Source organism: Epargyreus clarus, unplaced genomic scaffold (assembly GCF_041222505.1).
Source record: "Epargyreus clarus isolate Ecla_fem2 unplaced genomic scaffold, WU_Ecla_fem_2.2 ptg000004l, whole genome shotgun sequence".
Taxonomy (NCBI): domain Eukaryota; kingdom Metazoa; phylum Arthropoda; class Insecta; order Lepidoptera; family Hesperiidae; genus Epargyreus; species Epargyreus clarus.
The window spans coordinates 11044120-11060682 of NW_027332212.1; the positions used below are offsets into that span (position 1 = coordinate 11044120).

The window sequence follows — 16563 nt, forward strand, 5'->3', positions numbered from 1 at the left end:
TTTTTCTGATTTCACAGATGAATTTATCATATAGCCTTGCTATGAAATTGCCTTGTAAAAAATAATATTTATAGTCCGTTGATAGTCCGAAGGCAAATTGATGCGAAAATTTTCTAATATTTCCATTTTCTATGTCTATGATTATAACATTAAAATTGTAAGTGTAAAGAGAGTAAGAGTAAAGTGTAAATTCTTTTTTAGTTTATATTAGAACATCAGCAAAACTGATTAACTAATTGCCGTTCTAATAGGAGACATGGCAACAATTTTGGATATTGCTGCCAAGATTTGCGTTTTGAGAACAAGATGTTAGATAATTTTATCTGAACGTTTATTTACAAATATCGCTTAGGTACAACAAATTGTTTATTTACTGGTATGGTACATATAGGTATATGTGATCTCAAGAAATCACGGTCATTGTCCTCATGATCTTAACCCTATACTTGACATTGTGCACTTAAATGCACATTAGAATCAGATTTTTTTTTTCGGATAATGCGACATCGAATCTTACTAATAATAACTGAAAGCGAATTAGCAAACGTTTCTTTATGTCAGAAAATGAAATCAATATTGGTCTCGTTCACACATTGTAAATGGTAAACAAAATAGCGAGCCGTCATTCAGCGCCTGCGCAACGCTCTCTAAGAATCTTATTTTATCTGAATGAAATTAAGTTATATATACGAAATTTATATAATCTTACTTTCTGCAAGCTTTATGCAATGTTTTGGTGATATTTTTTTGAGATATAATGTTTTGAATATATAGTAATTCATGACTTTTGTTATGTGTGCATTAAAATGCACACGGCCAACGACATACAGTATTACTGTTTGTCAATATTGTGTCTTTAAATGCACACTGCCAACTTTGCTACTATATACTAAGGTTCCGCACACAAGGTAGGGAGTTGGGTGAACAAAGTTCAGACAGAGTTTTTTTTTTAAATTCATGACTGAAATTAATATTTCCCCGTTTCCACTAAATTCCCAGTCCTTAGCTTGCAATATTTTTTTCAGTACAGTCAGGAGGCCGAAAAATTCTAGCTTTGGTGTCTAAATTGCGTAATTAAATCGGATGTAGAATCCAGCAAATCCCTAGAAAGATGAATTCCAGATGTCTAGGTCTCATAAAGACGTCCCTGAACTCAAGTCCTGTCCAATCAATAGCGTCTTCTGTCAAAAATGTAAACATCTCCAATAATGATGATTCCAGAACATCTGCAATATCAATCCCAGATAAGACCAAATTCCCACTTGAGGTCGGCTATAGATGCGCCACTAGCCCTGAAGACTAAGCTGGAATGCCTCAGAAAAGTATATCTTCTTACCACATCCTTCAAACAAGTGGAATAAAGTCCAATCATATGCTCAAATTTAATACAACATTCTAACGGAAACATGGATGCAGGTCTAAACAGACAAGTCGCTTTATAGCGTACAAATGTGATAGGCCATTGTTAGTATTGTCCACACAGATCCTGGACATCTTCGTTTGTAATTCCTGGTTGCTGTTTCGTCATGGGAACAGCGGTAAACAAAAATTATTGCCACTCAAAAAGTTTCGAGTCGCTTTATGTGGGAACTGTGTTTTTTTGGGAGGAGGTCTTCTAATCTCTCAACTCAACTAAAATATCTCAAAACTTGTTGACATGTCATAACTTCCGAGACTTTTATCTTTAGTATTTTCAAAACGTATGATATTTTTTATATTTTTTAATTATTTCTTAGTTTAGTGAGTACTTGGCGGTGTGCATTTAAAGACACATATTTTTTCTCTCGTGAACCTGGCAGTGTGCACTTAAAGACACATACTATATTCTGAAAACTGAAATTCAGAGATTTTTTATTTTATTTTTCCTAATATCCTTATAACCCAATTAACGCAGGGAAGTAGCAAAAGTATAATTTTTTTAGGATAAAATTCTCTGCCAAGTATAGGGTTAATGATAGATAGGTACAATAATTTTATAACTGTAGCTTGGTTAACATGAACCTCAGTAAGCTAAATCTTAACCACGCATGATCATTATAATCTACACATATCCATTAAGTTCACGATCTTAGATTAAATTAATCGGAACTAAAATGCTATTAATTTTTCAAAGTTAAACGTTATCGAATTTTATTTATAGGTGCTTACTAAGTGCAGGTAGGTATTAACAACGTTCTTATAGATCTTATACATATTTCCGGATAAAAAGTAGCCAAATGTTAATGCACGATGAGCAATGTAAGTAAACATCTAGGTGATAAATTCAAGAACCGGTTAGATTATGATTTATGAATTCATAGAGTGCTAAAATCCGTCCTTAAAGCTTTCGTTCGCGTGGATAGTACTAGGATTTTCTCGAATGTTACAACACGTTCCATTCCATTATGTTACTAATCTGCAATCATTGACAAAAACAACACACTCGTTGGTATACGTATGTGTGTGTATTGTGATTGCTTTGCAAAACACTGAAATGTAGGTAGCAATAACTAAGTACTTAATATGTGGCCTGTAAGTGCAAGTAACATTTTGTAATTTTAAAAACGCACAATTTGCCTTTTAGGATTGTCTTAATCAGTCACTATATTTTAAACAATTATAAATTTAAATTTCATGGTAGTAGAGTTCGCCTAGAAGTCAAAATTCGTATATAATGTTAACAGAAAATTTTAGTACCTATGTTTATTGATAACAAAAAATAAAAGGAAGCTGGTTAACAAATAAAAGAAGAAAATTTGAACTATTTTTGTCTTTGTTTACTTATAGGTACACACATAATATTTATTTCCTAGTTTTGAACAACAAATATCTGTATTCCGGTATCCAATCGGCCTCAAAACCTTATCCACTTTATCAATAATTGATATTGATTGTTTGTTTTTGTATTGATAAATAACAAATACAGTAAATTAAGTACTCAGGTATTTATTTAGATAATAATGTTTACGATCAATTGTTTTAAACTTGGTAAAAATTGTAATGGGCCTTAATGACAAATGATTCTATATTGCGATGTACAACCAAAATAATTGAAAAGTATACAGATACAGTTTTCGACTACGAAGGTGCTAGCAAATTCTTTATTTTCTGTGATAAAAAATACGGTAAATTAAATTCAAGTAGACTTTTAACTTTATTCTCAAAAGTTAACGAGACTGGATAATACTAGTATGTACTATTATTTACAGTCAACACATATATTAAGTAGATTGCCTGTTTATTTACTTGTAATACTTCTAAAAAGTATATGTATGCATTAATATGCAAGCTAAGTGATTAATTCTTTCGCGCATGAAAGAAAAAGGGGTCAATTCAAATGAATCTCATTACGTGGGTATGTCATTACCTACATCAATTATATTATTTACAGAGTCGTTCGGTTCTATCTATAGGTGGCTTCGTGTCACGAAGACACTAAGTTTATCTTAACTTGTAAATAATAATTGCCGAGTAAGATACCTATTGTGTTTATTTACCATTTATAAATTGCAAATCAGCTACTGACTCTACTCGACCTAAAATGTCATTGTAGCGATTATATTTTTATATATAAACGTTATCATAATGTGGTCTTGTTTAGGTTTTTTACTTATTATTTGTATTTGTTTTTTTAATCTATTAATGTCACGTCTGGTTTGAGCCACTAATCACATGATAAGTAGGTCTTAGTTATAAATATGCCTTGTTTCTTGTTGACGGTATATATGCTTGTACCTTTATTCATAATGTAGTTTCCCGTAGCGATTTTATTACATTTACCTACTGGAAGTAACGATTGTATATGTCGACCGAAATCACGACAAAAACTGGAAAAGCTTTTAATGAATACAGATATTTCGGATGAACATAGCAGTTTAATACACAGAACAATTGAGTAGGTACTCAATTGTTCTGTGAACAGTAGCTATAAGTAATTATTACTTATTGTGTTTTTAATTATCAACCTCAAAATCAAATTTGCTGTTTTAAATTCAACTACAATGATCACAGAAGTACATTATCACGAATGTAGGTCCCTGAAGGGGTGATTTTTTACAAGATGGTTTTTTTGAAAAACAATAAGATATCTTACAGAAATTTACATTAAACAAAAATATTTTCACTTTGGACTAACTGTTTTAATGCCTTTTAATTAAGCCGTCATCTATCTATCTTTTTTTTTTGTTTTCCTTCACCTAATTCTCGTTTACTCCTTCCAATTTATAAATAAACATCTACGTAATGCTAGCATAGAAATACTTCCTACGTAAGGCCCGTAGAACTGCGAATAAGCCTCATACTTTATTGAAAACCAAGATACATAAATCCATGCAATTAATTTATTGATAGACATAAAGAAGATATACATCTTCGTAAAAATAAAATGCGCAAGAAGGAAGTAGATTAATATGAAGAAATTCCAAATCAGAATTAATGTACATACTCTAGAATAAATTAAACAGTTGTCACATGACAAACCAGTTACCAAAACATACCAAGATAACATATAGACTGGAAACAAGCAAAAAAATTTGCTCGTTTTACGCAGTTGGTGTCTAGTTGACTTCTACTTTTTCTACGCAGAATTTTGTCGTAGGTATTTATTCGATCCAAGTAGTTATATTTTGGTTAATCAATTAAAAATACGTATGTATAACCGTAGAAATATGGATTGAAGAGTTACCTTTGAATGAATATATATTTCATTTTATACAGTATAATGTATATTATATGGTATACTTAAGTTATGCATTAAGTATTAGAGTACAACTATATGTGGGTATAGTTATACTCTGGGTATGGCTACAGAGAACCCATGATGAGTATTGTAGATGTAGGTAATGTTATTATTGAAGTAATTTAATTCCATGCTTCATTAATATGTAATCAAACATGTTTTGAATACAATTTATCCACATTAATAGCTAGCTGTACATATTTAAATTGAATATTACTTGACATTCACTGTATAGCCTCAAATTTATCATTATGAGAATCCAAAAGGTAAATAAATAATGTTTTGTTATCATCAGGATCTAATAAAATATGTAAAAAAATAATTTGACAGTGTTATGAAAATGTTAGGAAAGGTTATGAATTTGATTGAATCAATAGCTAAAGTGTGAGAAATGGGTGTGTTACTGTTTTGTTCGCGCATCTGTGGCCGCGGCAAAGATATTGATAATAGCGAGCAAGGTCAGTCCCGAGTCGGCGCAGACCGCTTTGCTCCAAGGTTGTTTTTGTGTATAAACACGAACACTGGCGTAGGTGTCTACAGCGGACCGACGACCTCGCCTCGCCTCGCCTCCGATTACCTACCTATTTTCCGCTTCACAAACAATAACATTGGATTGAATGAAACAAACGCATAACATAGAATTTCTTTTATTAACTTAAAATTATTACAGTCGTTTAGGTACCGCCAGGGATACAGGAATAACGTAATAATCTATTCTAACTAGAAATTAGTAACACAGAAATTTGGAGCTTTACAACAAGCTCCTTCGGGTTGAGATCAGTCATTGGAACGATGTTGAATCCAAAATAGATATTCACCGGTGAGCGCCGGTGCAGATTACTTCTGTCGCGGCGGCCTCGCTCGGCACCGAGCTCTGACGCTCATGTGATGTGCGAAGTAGAAGCTCTGCGTCAGCAGGAACCGCCTTGGGTGTTCCATTGATCTCTGTGACGAGCAGCGCCCCGAGGTCTCCTCAGGTATTCGCCATAACGTCCTCCTTTCGCTCGGCATATCGACGTTCCTTTTACAAGCCATAGTCGTCTGTTCCTTATAGATCCATTTAATGTTTGTTCGCTGCTTTTTTGTTGTTCTCAGTGTTGATCAGCTTCGTAACGATCTTTCTGGAATGGCCGGACGGGTCGAAGTGATTGGTGTGCTCGCTCACCTCCTTTTTGGTGCGTTGCTTGCCGCTGTGCCCCGAGAAGATGTGCTTGTCGTGGTCAAAGTTGTAGTAGTCGTACTCGTCAAAGAAGGCTTCGGACATATTTACGAAGGGTTTTTGGTTTTGGATATTAAAACACAGGTAATTTGTCGGTGTGACAACGTCTGTCAATTTTTGTTTCACAAATGATGCGCGGTTTATGCGGGCTCTGCTTATATAGCCAGCGTCGACACGTCAGTGACCGCATGCGCGTCGATAAAATTCTCGAAACGCGATTGGTAGAAGCAGTACCGCGACCTGATTACAAAGATAGTGTGTTTCTGTAACTTCTATGTGTGCGTTAGTCAGCTGGTGCTGCCATACTCTTGTTTTTAAATTACTACCATACCGTTTAAAAAAATCAATGTCAATATCAGATTTATCTCATTTTCTGTCTAGAGATGTTTAAAAGTCTTCGGCCGTGTCAAAAAACGATTAGCGGCTAACCAACATAATTTTGGAGATTTACTCTATTCGATAATTTACTCCTACACTATATTTGTATTTTGATAACTCGTATAGTATTTTATAATTCGGTACGTAATGTAAAATATGTCATTAGTTCAACTATTTTCGAGAAATTTCAGTGAGATATGATAACTTTATTTATATTTATATGAAATGAATAACATATGAAATGTTGCAATAATGCGACAGCAAAATGCGAACCTATGAAAGCCGTAAATAAAATCACGAATTTCACCAATAAAGTTAAATTTTACAAAAGTAACATAACTCCATAAATGCTTCCTAGGCATGTACTTGTATATATTAAGTTTGAGTATTTTTTATAAAATACTGCATTATCTGTTAATAAATTGAACTTTTAGTAACCATCATATAATTATAGTAGAGTCTATAGTATCTCCGCGGTTATAATTTTGTAGGGTTTTTGTAGAAGTACGTTTTGAATTAAAATTAACTTTCACTTAAAAAACAAGATAAATCCAATTTATGTAGGCACCTTTTTATGAGTAATATCTAAAACATATTTATAACAAAAATCTACCATTTCTACTTTGTGATCGTACATGGCAACATTATTGAAATATGTAGTTTTTGTCGTTATTAAGTTGCATAAAGGTAAGTTCATACTGTCCCAAGTTATAACACTTGTGACAAATAATAAAAGCGTTAGACTAATTATTGTGGATGTAAATCAAATATATGAGTTTGCCTAATTGAATATATTGTAAAGTTCCGGAATACCTATTTTTCAATAAATAGGCTAAGTAAAGCAGATGTAGGTATTACAGATGTCGTAAAAATTAATGTGTACACAAATAAACAAATAACATATTACTTTTGCTATTTCGTGATGGAGTTTGTTTGGGTTTCTTTATCTTAGCTCGGAGCCTCAGATCCTGAGATATTAACGCAACGAGGTTCAGGTTGCCCTGTGCACCCAAGTGTACAATTTTTACTCGAGGGTGATTTTTTAAAATTAAAAGTATGTAGAATTATGTAGAGTGAGAGCAGAGAGTAGTAATAATTGCTTGAGTAAAATTAAATAAATTTAATTATATGACTAGATTAACGTTTACAAGAATTTAAAAATCGATCTTATTTTGTTTTAGGGATATAAAGCGAATAAATAAAAAGTGGCAGTTATGATTATATTTTATTATAAGAATAAATAAAAATTAAAGTAATTTTATGAACTATGTATGTACCTATGTACGGTATGTATGCAATTTACAGAATTGGGTGTGGCTTCTGTCTTTATTTTCCTTTGGCTTCTGACCATTTTACTTCTGTGGTAGACTGGTCGTACCTCGAAGCTTCCATAGCAAAAAGTGCGGTTAAGAATAAAAAGGACAATAACACATTATTACTTCACAGTCACGTATCGTATGGAACTACTTGTTATGCACATAACGATATCGCGCGTACGTTACGATAATGCATTCATCACGCATTTGATTAGAACCTTTGGTTCGATCTTTACTAGGCACTTTATTCAAATTAATCTTAAGAATACTAGGTCTCATGGAGGGAAGGGGTCTAAAGTCGCATTATCGAGGATATCTATTATGTCTATTACGTGCAAGCATCTCAACAAATACCTATAACGTTCATTCATCTGGACATTTAATATTTATCTATATGTATGTTTAATCTAATAAAAATCGATTGCTGTTCGTTAGTCTCTCTGAAACTCCAGAATGGCTGGGCCGATTTGGCTAATTTTAGTTTAGAATAATTTGTAGAAGTCCAGGGAAGGTTTAAAAGGTGAGTAAATATGAAATATATATCATAAAAAGATTCTGAGGCGGTACAAAGGAGGGTCAGCAGTTTGCCGGGTCAGCTAGTAATAAATATATTTATGTAAAACTATATATTGTCGTTTCGTCTTAACGCTAACATAATATTCAATTAAAATCACGCAGATTAAACGTGATAAAAAATTGTAACGTGTAAATTTTAATTATTTTTGCTAACTAACACAATTGGCCACATCTTAATTATAAAAATTATTAATACCATTTGCGTAATAGTTAAACTGAAGTTTATTGGTTTTGGAGCCCATATAGTAACCCCGAAAAAATTTTTGGTAAAAATTCTGGTAACTTTTAAAACTTGAAGAGTTCATATTATTATTACATATTAATACGTAGTTAGTTACGGTTGCCATTAATTTTCCAAGGTAGATTTAGACTACCTAAAAACCTGTGTTCCCCATCATTAAAAATAGGTACCTACTAGTGGTGGTTGTGGATTCAACACTTCCTTAAATATCTAATTTCTACCTTATAACAATGAAAAACATGCTTCTATGTTCTGATTTTTAGGGTGTCATAATATATACTTTCACAAGGGACTTCAGGCTAGACCTCAATCAAAATTTGTTGAACTGAGTACGGTTATACCTTCTACTTTAGTTTCATAGAAAATAGTTATAACTAACCTGCCAATCTGTGAGCAGTGAGGGGCGTCTGAGCACACGGCAGCACGTTGGAACACGTGCAACCAGGATGCTGAAGGTGGCAGCTTCTCTACCGGATCGGGCGGCTCCGTCATCTTCCATGCCCTGTAGTCAGCATTTCCGATGAAGTAGCCAGAGAGAGCTGATGCAATAACCAGGAGTATCAGCCCGAGGATCACCAGTTTAGTCTTTAGTTTTGTTGGTCTGAAACAAAGATTTAAATATATTGTAACGCAATCTCGAGTTTGAAAATAATATGAGATTATTATATGATAAATAATATTTATTTTCAATAACAATATTTTATAGGTATATATTCTGACCTTAAATAGATCGCAAGTAATAATTAAATGTAAACAAATTACAGAAATTATCGACAGAGATATGTAATATAATATCGGAAAAATACAAATAAATTAACAGTATTTACAGCAATATTTTATTTTGTCACCGAAATAAAGAAAATTTGAATTTCGACTACTACGCCGTAGCGATATTGCTTTTTCCTGTTTCGAATATAAATTATATACTTATTTCACGATATTTTTTTCGTTTAATATTATAATTATATTAAAAAACCTTTAGAAATTATGTACTTTTGAATTATGGAAATGGAAATACAGAAACTATAGTTACGACACCGGAAGATTAACAATATTCTGGTGCTTACTTAAGATTATTTTAACGCTAAATGGAGAAAATACATTCGTTTTATCCTACGTTGACCCCGTTACTTACTTAGAAGGATAATCGTTGTCGTCATGACTGAAATTTCCATGTAAAATAGCGAATCTGTTTATCGGCGATACCAAGCGAATCGTGTCCATTGGGATATCGTCCACATGAGTGCTGAGAAAATTTCTTCTTTTTAACGTACGCTCCATTTTAATTTACTATTTAATCACTACACAGTTAACTCCAATATATAATAACAACATAACCTAAACACTTGTTACGTTCTCGCATGAACTTTGGCTATTTAAGTCTGAACGTCGCTGTAGTATCCGACGGCTAACCGGCGAATTCTATTGAATAATATATCATATAAACTATGTAATAACACCGTTATAACCCACGTCAATGACGTTGTACGTGAACTGCAGGCTGTATGCAGTGAATTTGCCTGCGGGTATGTGAAAATCGATAATAGAAACAGCTGTTTTCCTTGGCCTTCCATATAGTTGTTGTTTTGTCACATACCGTCTAGATGGCGTTACTAGGCTTGTATTACGCGTAGGGAAGTGTTACTATTTTACGAGTATGGTCATAGGAGAAAATTAATGGAATATAATAAAATAAAATAAGAACTAATATTTCGTGATAATAACGTATTACAATTATTAAGTGCAGATTTTTTAAAAATATCTATTTTACAAAATATTTTGTTTGCTGTTAAAAGCAATCAGGCGTGTTTATACACGTACATAATAATTAATGGAACACCTTGTAATACGTTATTTTCGTGGTGAGTGTTACTTATATAAAACATAAATTATGATGACAATAATAAAATCATAATAACATGACGTTACTTATAAAAAGAGAATTCATATAACGAGACATCAGGATTTTATTTCGGTATAGGTACTTTTTCCTGTTACGGGAACAAAAGCGATACAGAAAATTAAGAAAACATAAAATTATTCGCTGTGTACAACAATTTATTATTCATTATTATCAACTATATTTTAATTTACTATCATACTTCATATTTAGCTATCTATTTGATTATTACTCACGTCTTTTTAGATTTCTAGGAATTATCTCTTTAAGTTACTCAAACAAGTGTTTGCGTCTAATCAATATTTTAATATAAGATACGGGCGCATAATCAGGATATGACACGTACTAGACAATGATGCAAATTATACTTGCATCATATTAAATAAATGTATAATAATATATCTAATAACGGTTGTGTTATAATCTGATGCAGATATACCCAATTATAGTGTAATTATATCTTACTTGTAGCTAAAATATTTATATTTTTATAAATATTGTAGTAGTATAGAAGTAGCTTATGTGCATGAAGTTCACATAATTATTAGGGTTCTGTCGCCTATGGACATCCGTAGTTAACCCCAGATAAGATTCCGAATCCAGATAAGATTGACATCAGTTACAGACGCATTGATACCCCCGAGGACTAAGTTGGGACGCCTCGAATAAGGATGTATTCCTTACCAGTTCTTCGAACCGGTGAGATGTTTTTATTTAAATGGGAAATGCTTTATACGAAACCTAGATGACATTTACATCTTACCATCATAGTCCACATCAAATTATTTAAGAAACGATTGATCTGCCGAAGATATGAAATTCGCCCGAAGGCTTTTGCCAAGGTTTACCGACACTATATTATAAAAAGTACAACTAATTGGTTAACGTGAACTTTAAATTACGGAAACACTGACAAAAAATCGTCATTAGCCTAACCTTTAGAAAAAAAATCGCACTGTTTTACGCCGTATTTTACGTTTATTGAATATTTTTTCAAAGTAGTACACGAGTAGCTAAGTGGTAGTACCCATGAATATCTACAATTAACCCTAGATGGGGTTGGAGTCCTACCTTTATACACAGATAGTAGGTACTGGTATTGGGACCTAAGTTGAAAAAAAATATTTATGTGTCTCCTTCTTTCCGTAACGAGTAGTCGACATTTTAATATTTTTTACTAATGCCATGTAATGACCAAATTATCTCATAATTTTGAAAAAGATATATATATTTTCTGTAATTGGCATATCACTAAAATTTTATTGGCATTATTTCTCAAAATACGAGTATAGGTACATTAGAATTTACATCCAAAAACGTTTATGTATCATACAAAGTTATTACAACTATGTTTTGTAATTTAATTTAATAATTTTTGCACCGATAAAAAATTCCTCAAAAAATTACCTAACAATGGTTGATATCTTTAAAGGAAGATATAAAGTGCATGTTGACACGTTGACAAGTGATTGTCCACAATGAAGATTGATGGCAGTGGCTAACAAGTCGCCCCTGGGTCCACAACTCTACACGAAAGATTCACAATCGTTATAAGTTATAACGTATGTATACTCCGCGTAAAACTGCTAGTCCGCTCAGAATATAGAAATGAATCGCGTCGCCGTAGCAAATTGTAGGACTACACTTGCTCGCAACAACTTCAGAGCGGACTAGCAGTATGGCGCGGACTATACGTATGTGTCTAGATTACAAAGTTTAGTGACAGCGTTACGAAATTCGAATTCACAGATGCACTATTTTATATTATGTATGTATGGAACTTATAAAATTTAAATTTTCATTTTTTTTCTCGTTTTCATTTGAATTCATAAATATTACAATTTCTAAGGTCTCCAAAGCTGGGAGCACCTTCAGAGATTTAATGCGTTTTTTAGGAGACGAAATAAAGGATGATTTTCAAACTTTTGTTCTTGAATTTTGAGTACTGCGCGAAAACTAGTATTTATTAAAATCTGAATATCTTTGAACCACTTGTCAGCTAATGTTAATAACATGGCAATGACAGTTTTCAATCTCGTAATAAGCATAGAGGAAGTTCAAATCCAAGACACGGCAAACAAGCTTTTATCGAAGGAAAACATCATGTGGAGTAAATTATATCTATCTATCAAATTGTCAAGTCTATTCCGATAGTTAATAAATATGGTGGATAGTCTTTCATCCACTTATTTTTGTAAGGAAATCAGGGTTTATAAGTGTAAATGTGCTATCTTACCCTCGTTATTAATAATCAATCTATCTTTGGTACAGCTAAACATTTTAGATAGATAGATTATTTGTAGCAAGTGTTTCAGTCAGAAACTAATATACTAAACACTAGTAGTAAAAATACTCTAATTAGGTTTGCAAACATGTTTTAAAACAAAAACAAAAACCCACCTGTCGCCATCCGAATCAGGCTCTTTAATCAACACATGTCTACTCTTCCTCCTTACGCCCGGCACTCCGGGTTGCTTCAACGAACTCTGCCGTAACAGTTTCACGTCACTCATTATCACTCACACTAATCACGAAATTCCACAGTATCCATTACCTGTACCAGCGGAAGTTAGTTGTATAGTGATATAATTTCGCATACAAAACCGGCACTAATTCACAAACGACCTCGCGCGTCATAAGCCTCGTTCACACGATGATATAACGTTTCAAACTTGTTGGAGAAAAGGAAATGACTTTTGCTAAATTCAGCTTAACAAGGTGTCGTGTCAATGACGCTTCTATATGGTTTGTGTAGCATTGACGAATGAGGAACTAAAGAAGTAAGTAGTTATTAGTAATAGTACTAGTATTTATATAAGGTACCTATGTCTTATCAAATTAACACAATAATATGAAGCGTTTTGAGATAAAGTGGCTATTGACAGGAAGGGTGGTGGAATATTGGAAGAAACTTCCTGATGTTATCTTGTTTAGACGTTATCAATTGTATTACTAATTCACCATGACCACACACAATGAACGATTGTATTCATATGAACGATAGTATAACTAGTAAAAACCGGTTTTAAGAAGAGTACTTCTCAAAAATGATAAACTTATGGTAATTGAAGATTAGATTAACTTTGTTATGATCTATTATTTATAAATGGTTATAAAATCGGAAAAAAATATGAAAGTAAAAAAGAATAGGACGTCAGAATAGGTTTTTGGGCGAATTTCGATTACTAATTTAAAACACACAGTATGATCGCGTCCCTACTATGATGTTGTCAGCGGTAGGTATATGGTTATCAAGGGACAAGATAATCTGATAATATTAATAATGATCATAATGAATACGGTGACAAGGTTTGCACATCCTGACTCGGTACTCTCATTGAATGCTTTATAATGGAAAACGGTATCTACTTTACATGATTGGTCGTCAACCCATTATTGTCCCACCACTGAGCACGTGACTCAGAGGGTTAAGGCCATAGTTCAAAAGTGCATTAGTAGACCTTTGAGGACATTTTGTAAATATCTTTCAGGTGTTAAGGTACGTTAAGTTACGTTGTCCTTCAGTATTAAAGCAAGTTATAATTATTTTTCAATGCGCACATACATTTGAAAAATTAGAGAGCTTGGCTTCGTAGATCGGATTCTTTGATTGAGGGCTGAGGCCGAGTTACAAACTACTTCCCTATTAAGTACTGCTTCTTTAATATGATTTACTGAGACAAATGATTATAATATACTGGTCACAAACAGACACAGTATGAATCATGAAAATGAATCAAAAATAATAATTTCCGCATGTTTTTAAGTTAAATGTGAATACAACATAAAGAATATTTTCTTATTATCTTGAATAGTAGTTTCCACTTTACTGAATTTCCTTATGGAAATTTAATAGGAAACTATTTGCCGCCAAGACATAATCATAAAATATGTGTATATGCCGTAAAAATATATCGGCGGTTTTGGTATTTGCAAATGAATGAGTATGTTAAACATTTATTGCTTTTATGGTGATTGTTATGATTGCACACCGATTTTTGTAGAAGTGTGATTTATTTTTGTCAAAAGTTTGTTTACAGTGAAAAATATTTACATTTACTTCACAGTCGCTACGAGTGTATTTGACTACTCTGTTGCTTTTTAGCTAATACGCAATAGTTTACTATTAAACTATTATTTTTATCGTGTTGTTATATAAAAAAAAATTTACTGTTTGATAAATAATAAAAAATACACAAAAAAGCGTTGTGACGCTAAAAGCCAATGTTTAAATATGATTTGACTTGAATGAAGGAAGAATGGGTCTTTTATTTTAAAGATTTTATTTATTTATATTTATTGGCTAAAGATTAAGTTTGGCCACACAACGTGGTATCGTTGCCAGCATTCCTGGGACCCTACGAAGCAATACTGCTTTGGACTTATTGTTTTATCTTTAAATTTTACAATACTTTGAGGTTTAATGCTACACCTCTATTTTTATGCGTCGAAAAACCGTGCAATGATTAAGTCAAATTAAATTTTCCTTAAGTATTATTCAACATTACTTGACTCTACCATTCTAAAACTCTAGTAAATGTACAAGTAGAGAAAATCTACTACGCGAAAAATATTGTAGCCTTTAACAAACATTAAATAATTCAACATTACTTGGCTCTACAGTTCTGGTAATCTAGTGATCCTTTACAAGAACAATTCAGAAATTGCAACGGTTGCACTAACAAGAAACTCAAGATTGAGAAATTGTGTTAGGGTATTATTTTTTGTCACTACGATAAGATGAAGAAGACGCTGAGTCATTGTTTTCAGATTTTCCATTTCGCTAAAAATAATACGATCTAGATTTTGTAATATAGGTAATCACAAGAATATAAATTGTTAGTACCTATAGACAATCAGTGTGTGATCTAATTTTTGATATGCCTATAGTAGTCGCAAAACTTTATAAATTCAAAGTATATTTGAGTTAAAAACTATTATTTTTAATATCTAGGCAATTTTACTCGTCCAATAAGCTAATAACACGATGAATAAATCATTTTAGTTTTTTTAAAGTAGCAACGCAAGTTATGTACTTTAGTTTTATTTTAAGAAATGTATTTTGTTTTTGTTATCTTTGTTTATTTTTTGTTACGTAAAGATTTTTTTATTTTTTGTCCATATTTTACATAGGCATCTTATATACGACTATCATTACGACTTCTTTAGTTCGGCAAAAAGGATTCACTCACACATAGCACACACATATACTATACACGTATATACATACACGTGTAGATCACGATAAGGTTATCACAACCCACCGGAGCGGATAGCGGCACATGACTGATGTTTAACAGTCAGTCCTCTGCTCAACTTTTAAACCAATTGGTGTGACCGCCAGCCTAGACTTCAATCGGTGCTAAATCACGCGCTTTATTGCAAAAAACTGCATTAAAATCGTTTCATAAAACCACGTGAGTGTTACGGCGACAAAATTTATGTTACAAGGAAAGCATGTTTTATGAATACGTTTTTATATAGAATACCCTAAGAATATGCCGTGAAGTATCCATGGCAACAACAGTAGTTAAAAGTAAAATTAATTATCGCGTCGAATAACAATAGTTGACAAGAAGTAGGTACCTATTCATTATGGTCGTAAACACGATACCATAACATAATGGTTGAGAACAGCTGTGTGATACTCGTAGTTATCAACTAAGCAGCGTGACCTATGGCTTCTTAGACCCGTATATGGTGTAGTGTATAAGTCGAATCACCAAGCCTTCTACCACTCTTAACAGGTTCCCTTCCTATTCCAACGCAGAAGGCACTAAAAACCATCTAGGTTGATTGCGGCGGCACCACATCAGGTCCAATGTCTTTCATAATAACGTTGCAAACGTTTAAAGGAGAGGTTCTCAAACTTATTTCTATATTCTCAAGTTTTAGAATGAGTTATTGTGTAGCGTCCCTAAATAAAAGATTTTCCGTCTGGAAAAAAGAGATCTCACACAAATCAACCCCCTAATCCTTTCAAAAACTTGAGAAGTACTGGTTTAAAGAGTAAGGCAGAAATAGAGTGCGATACTAATATGAAACTTTATTATTTGGTCATCGAGAGCATGATTGACTTCAGACAGATCTTTTCTGTATTATATTTTTTGCTGTGATCAGTTATGACTGAAAGCAGCAGTGAACACTATAAGTGTAATAAATTGCATAATACACATGCTGTGTACATTTAAAGTAAAAAACCTAAGTGCTCTTTTT

The 16563-nt window shown here is 32.7% G+C and overlaps 2 protein-coding genes across 5 annotated transcripts in view; both read right to left on the reverse strand.

Moving 5' to 3' along the window:
- LOC140757540 (glutathione hydrolase 1 proenzyme) overlaps positions 1 to 16563 on the reverse strand; it is a 46843-nt gene that overhangs the window by 13430 nt on the left and 16850 nt on the right. For 2 of the 4 annotated variants that reach the window (XM_073093296.1, XM_073093295.1), the window contains exon 3: positions 8827 to 9048. In XM_073093296.1, coding sequence (XP_072949397.1) covers positions 8827 to 9048 — 222 coding nt within the window. Of the gene's footprint in view, positions 1 to 8826; positions 9049 to 9582; positions 9970 to 12747; positions 12985 to 16563 lie in introns of those variants that run through there. The other 2 variants (XM_073093294.1, XM_073093293.1) reach the window with 2 other exon arrangements.
- On the reverse strand, positions 5709 to 6079 carry LOC140757542 (nuclear protein 1). Its single transcript, XM_073093297.1, has one exon. It carries the CDS (start codon positions 5979 to 5981, stop codon positions 5778 to 5780), a length of 204 nt encoding a protein of 67 aa, XP_072949398.1. The 5' UTR covers positions 5982 to 6079; the 3' UTR covers positions 5709 to 5777.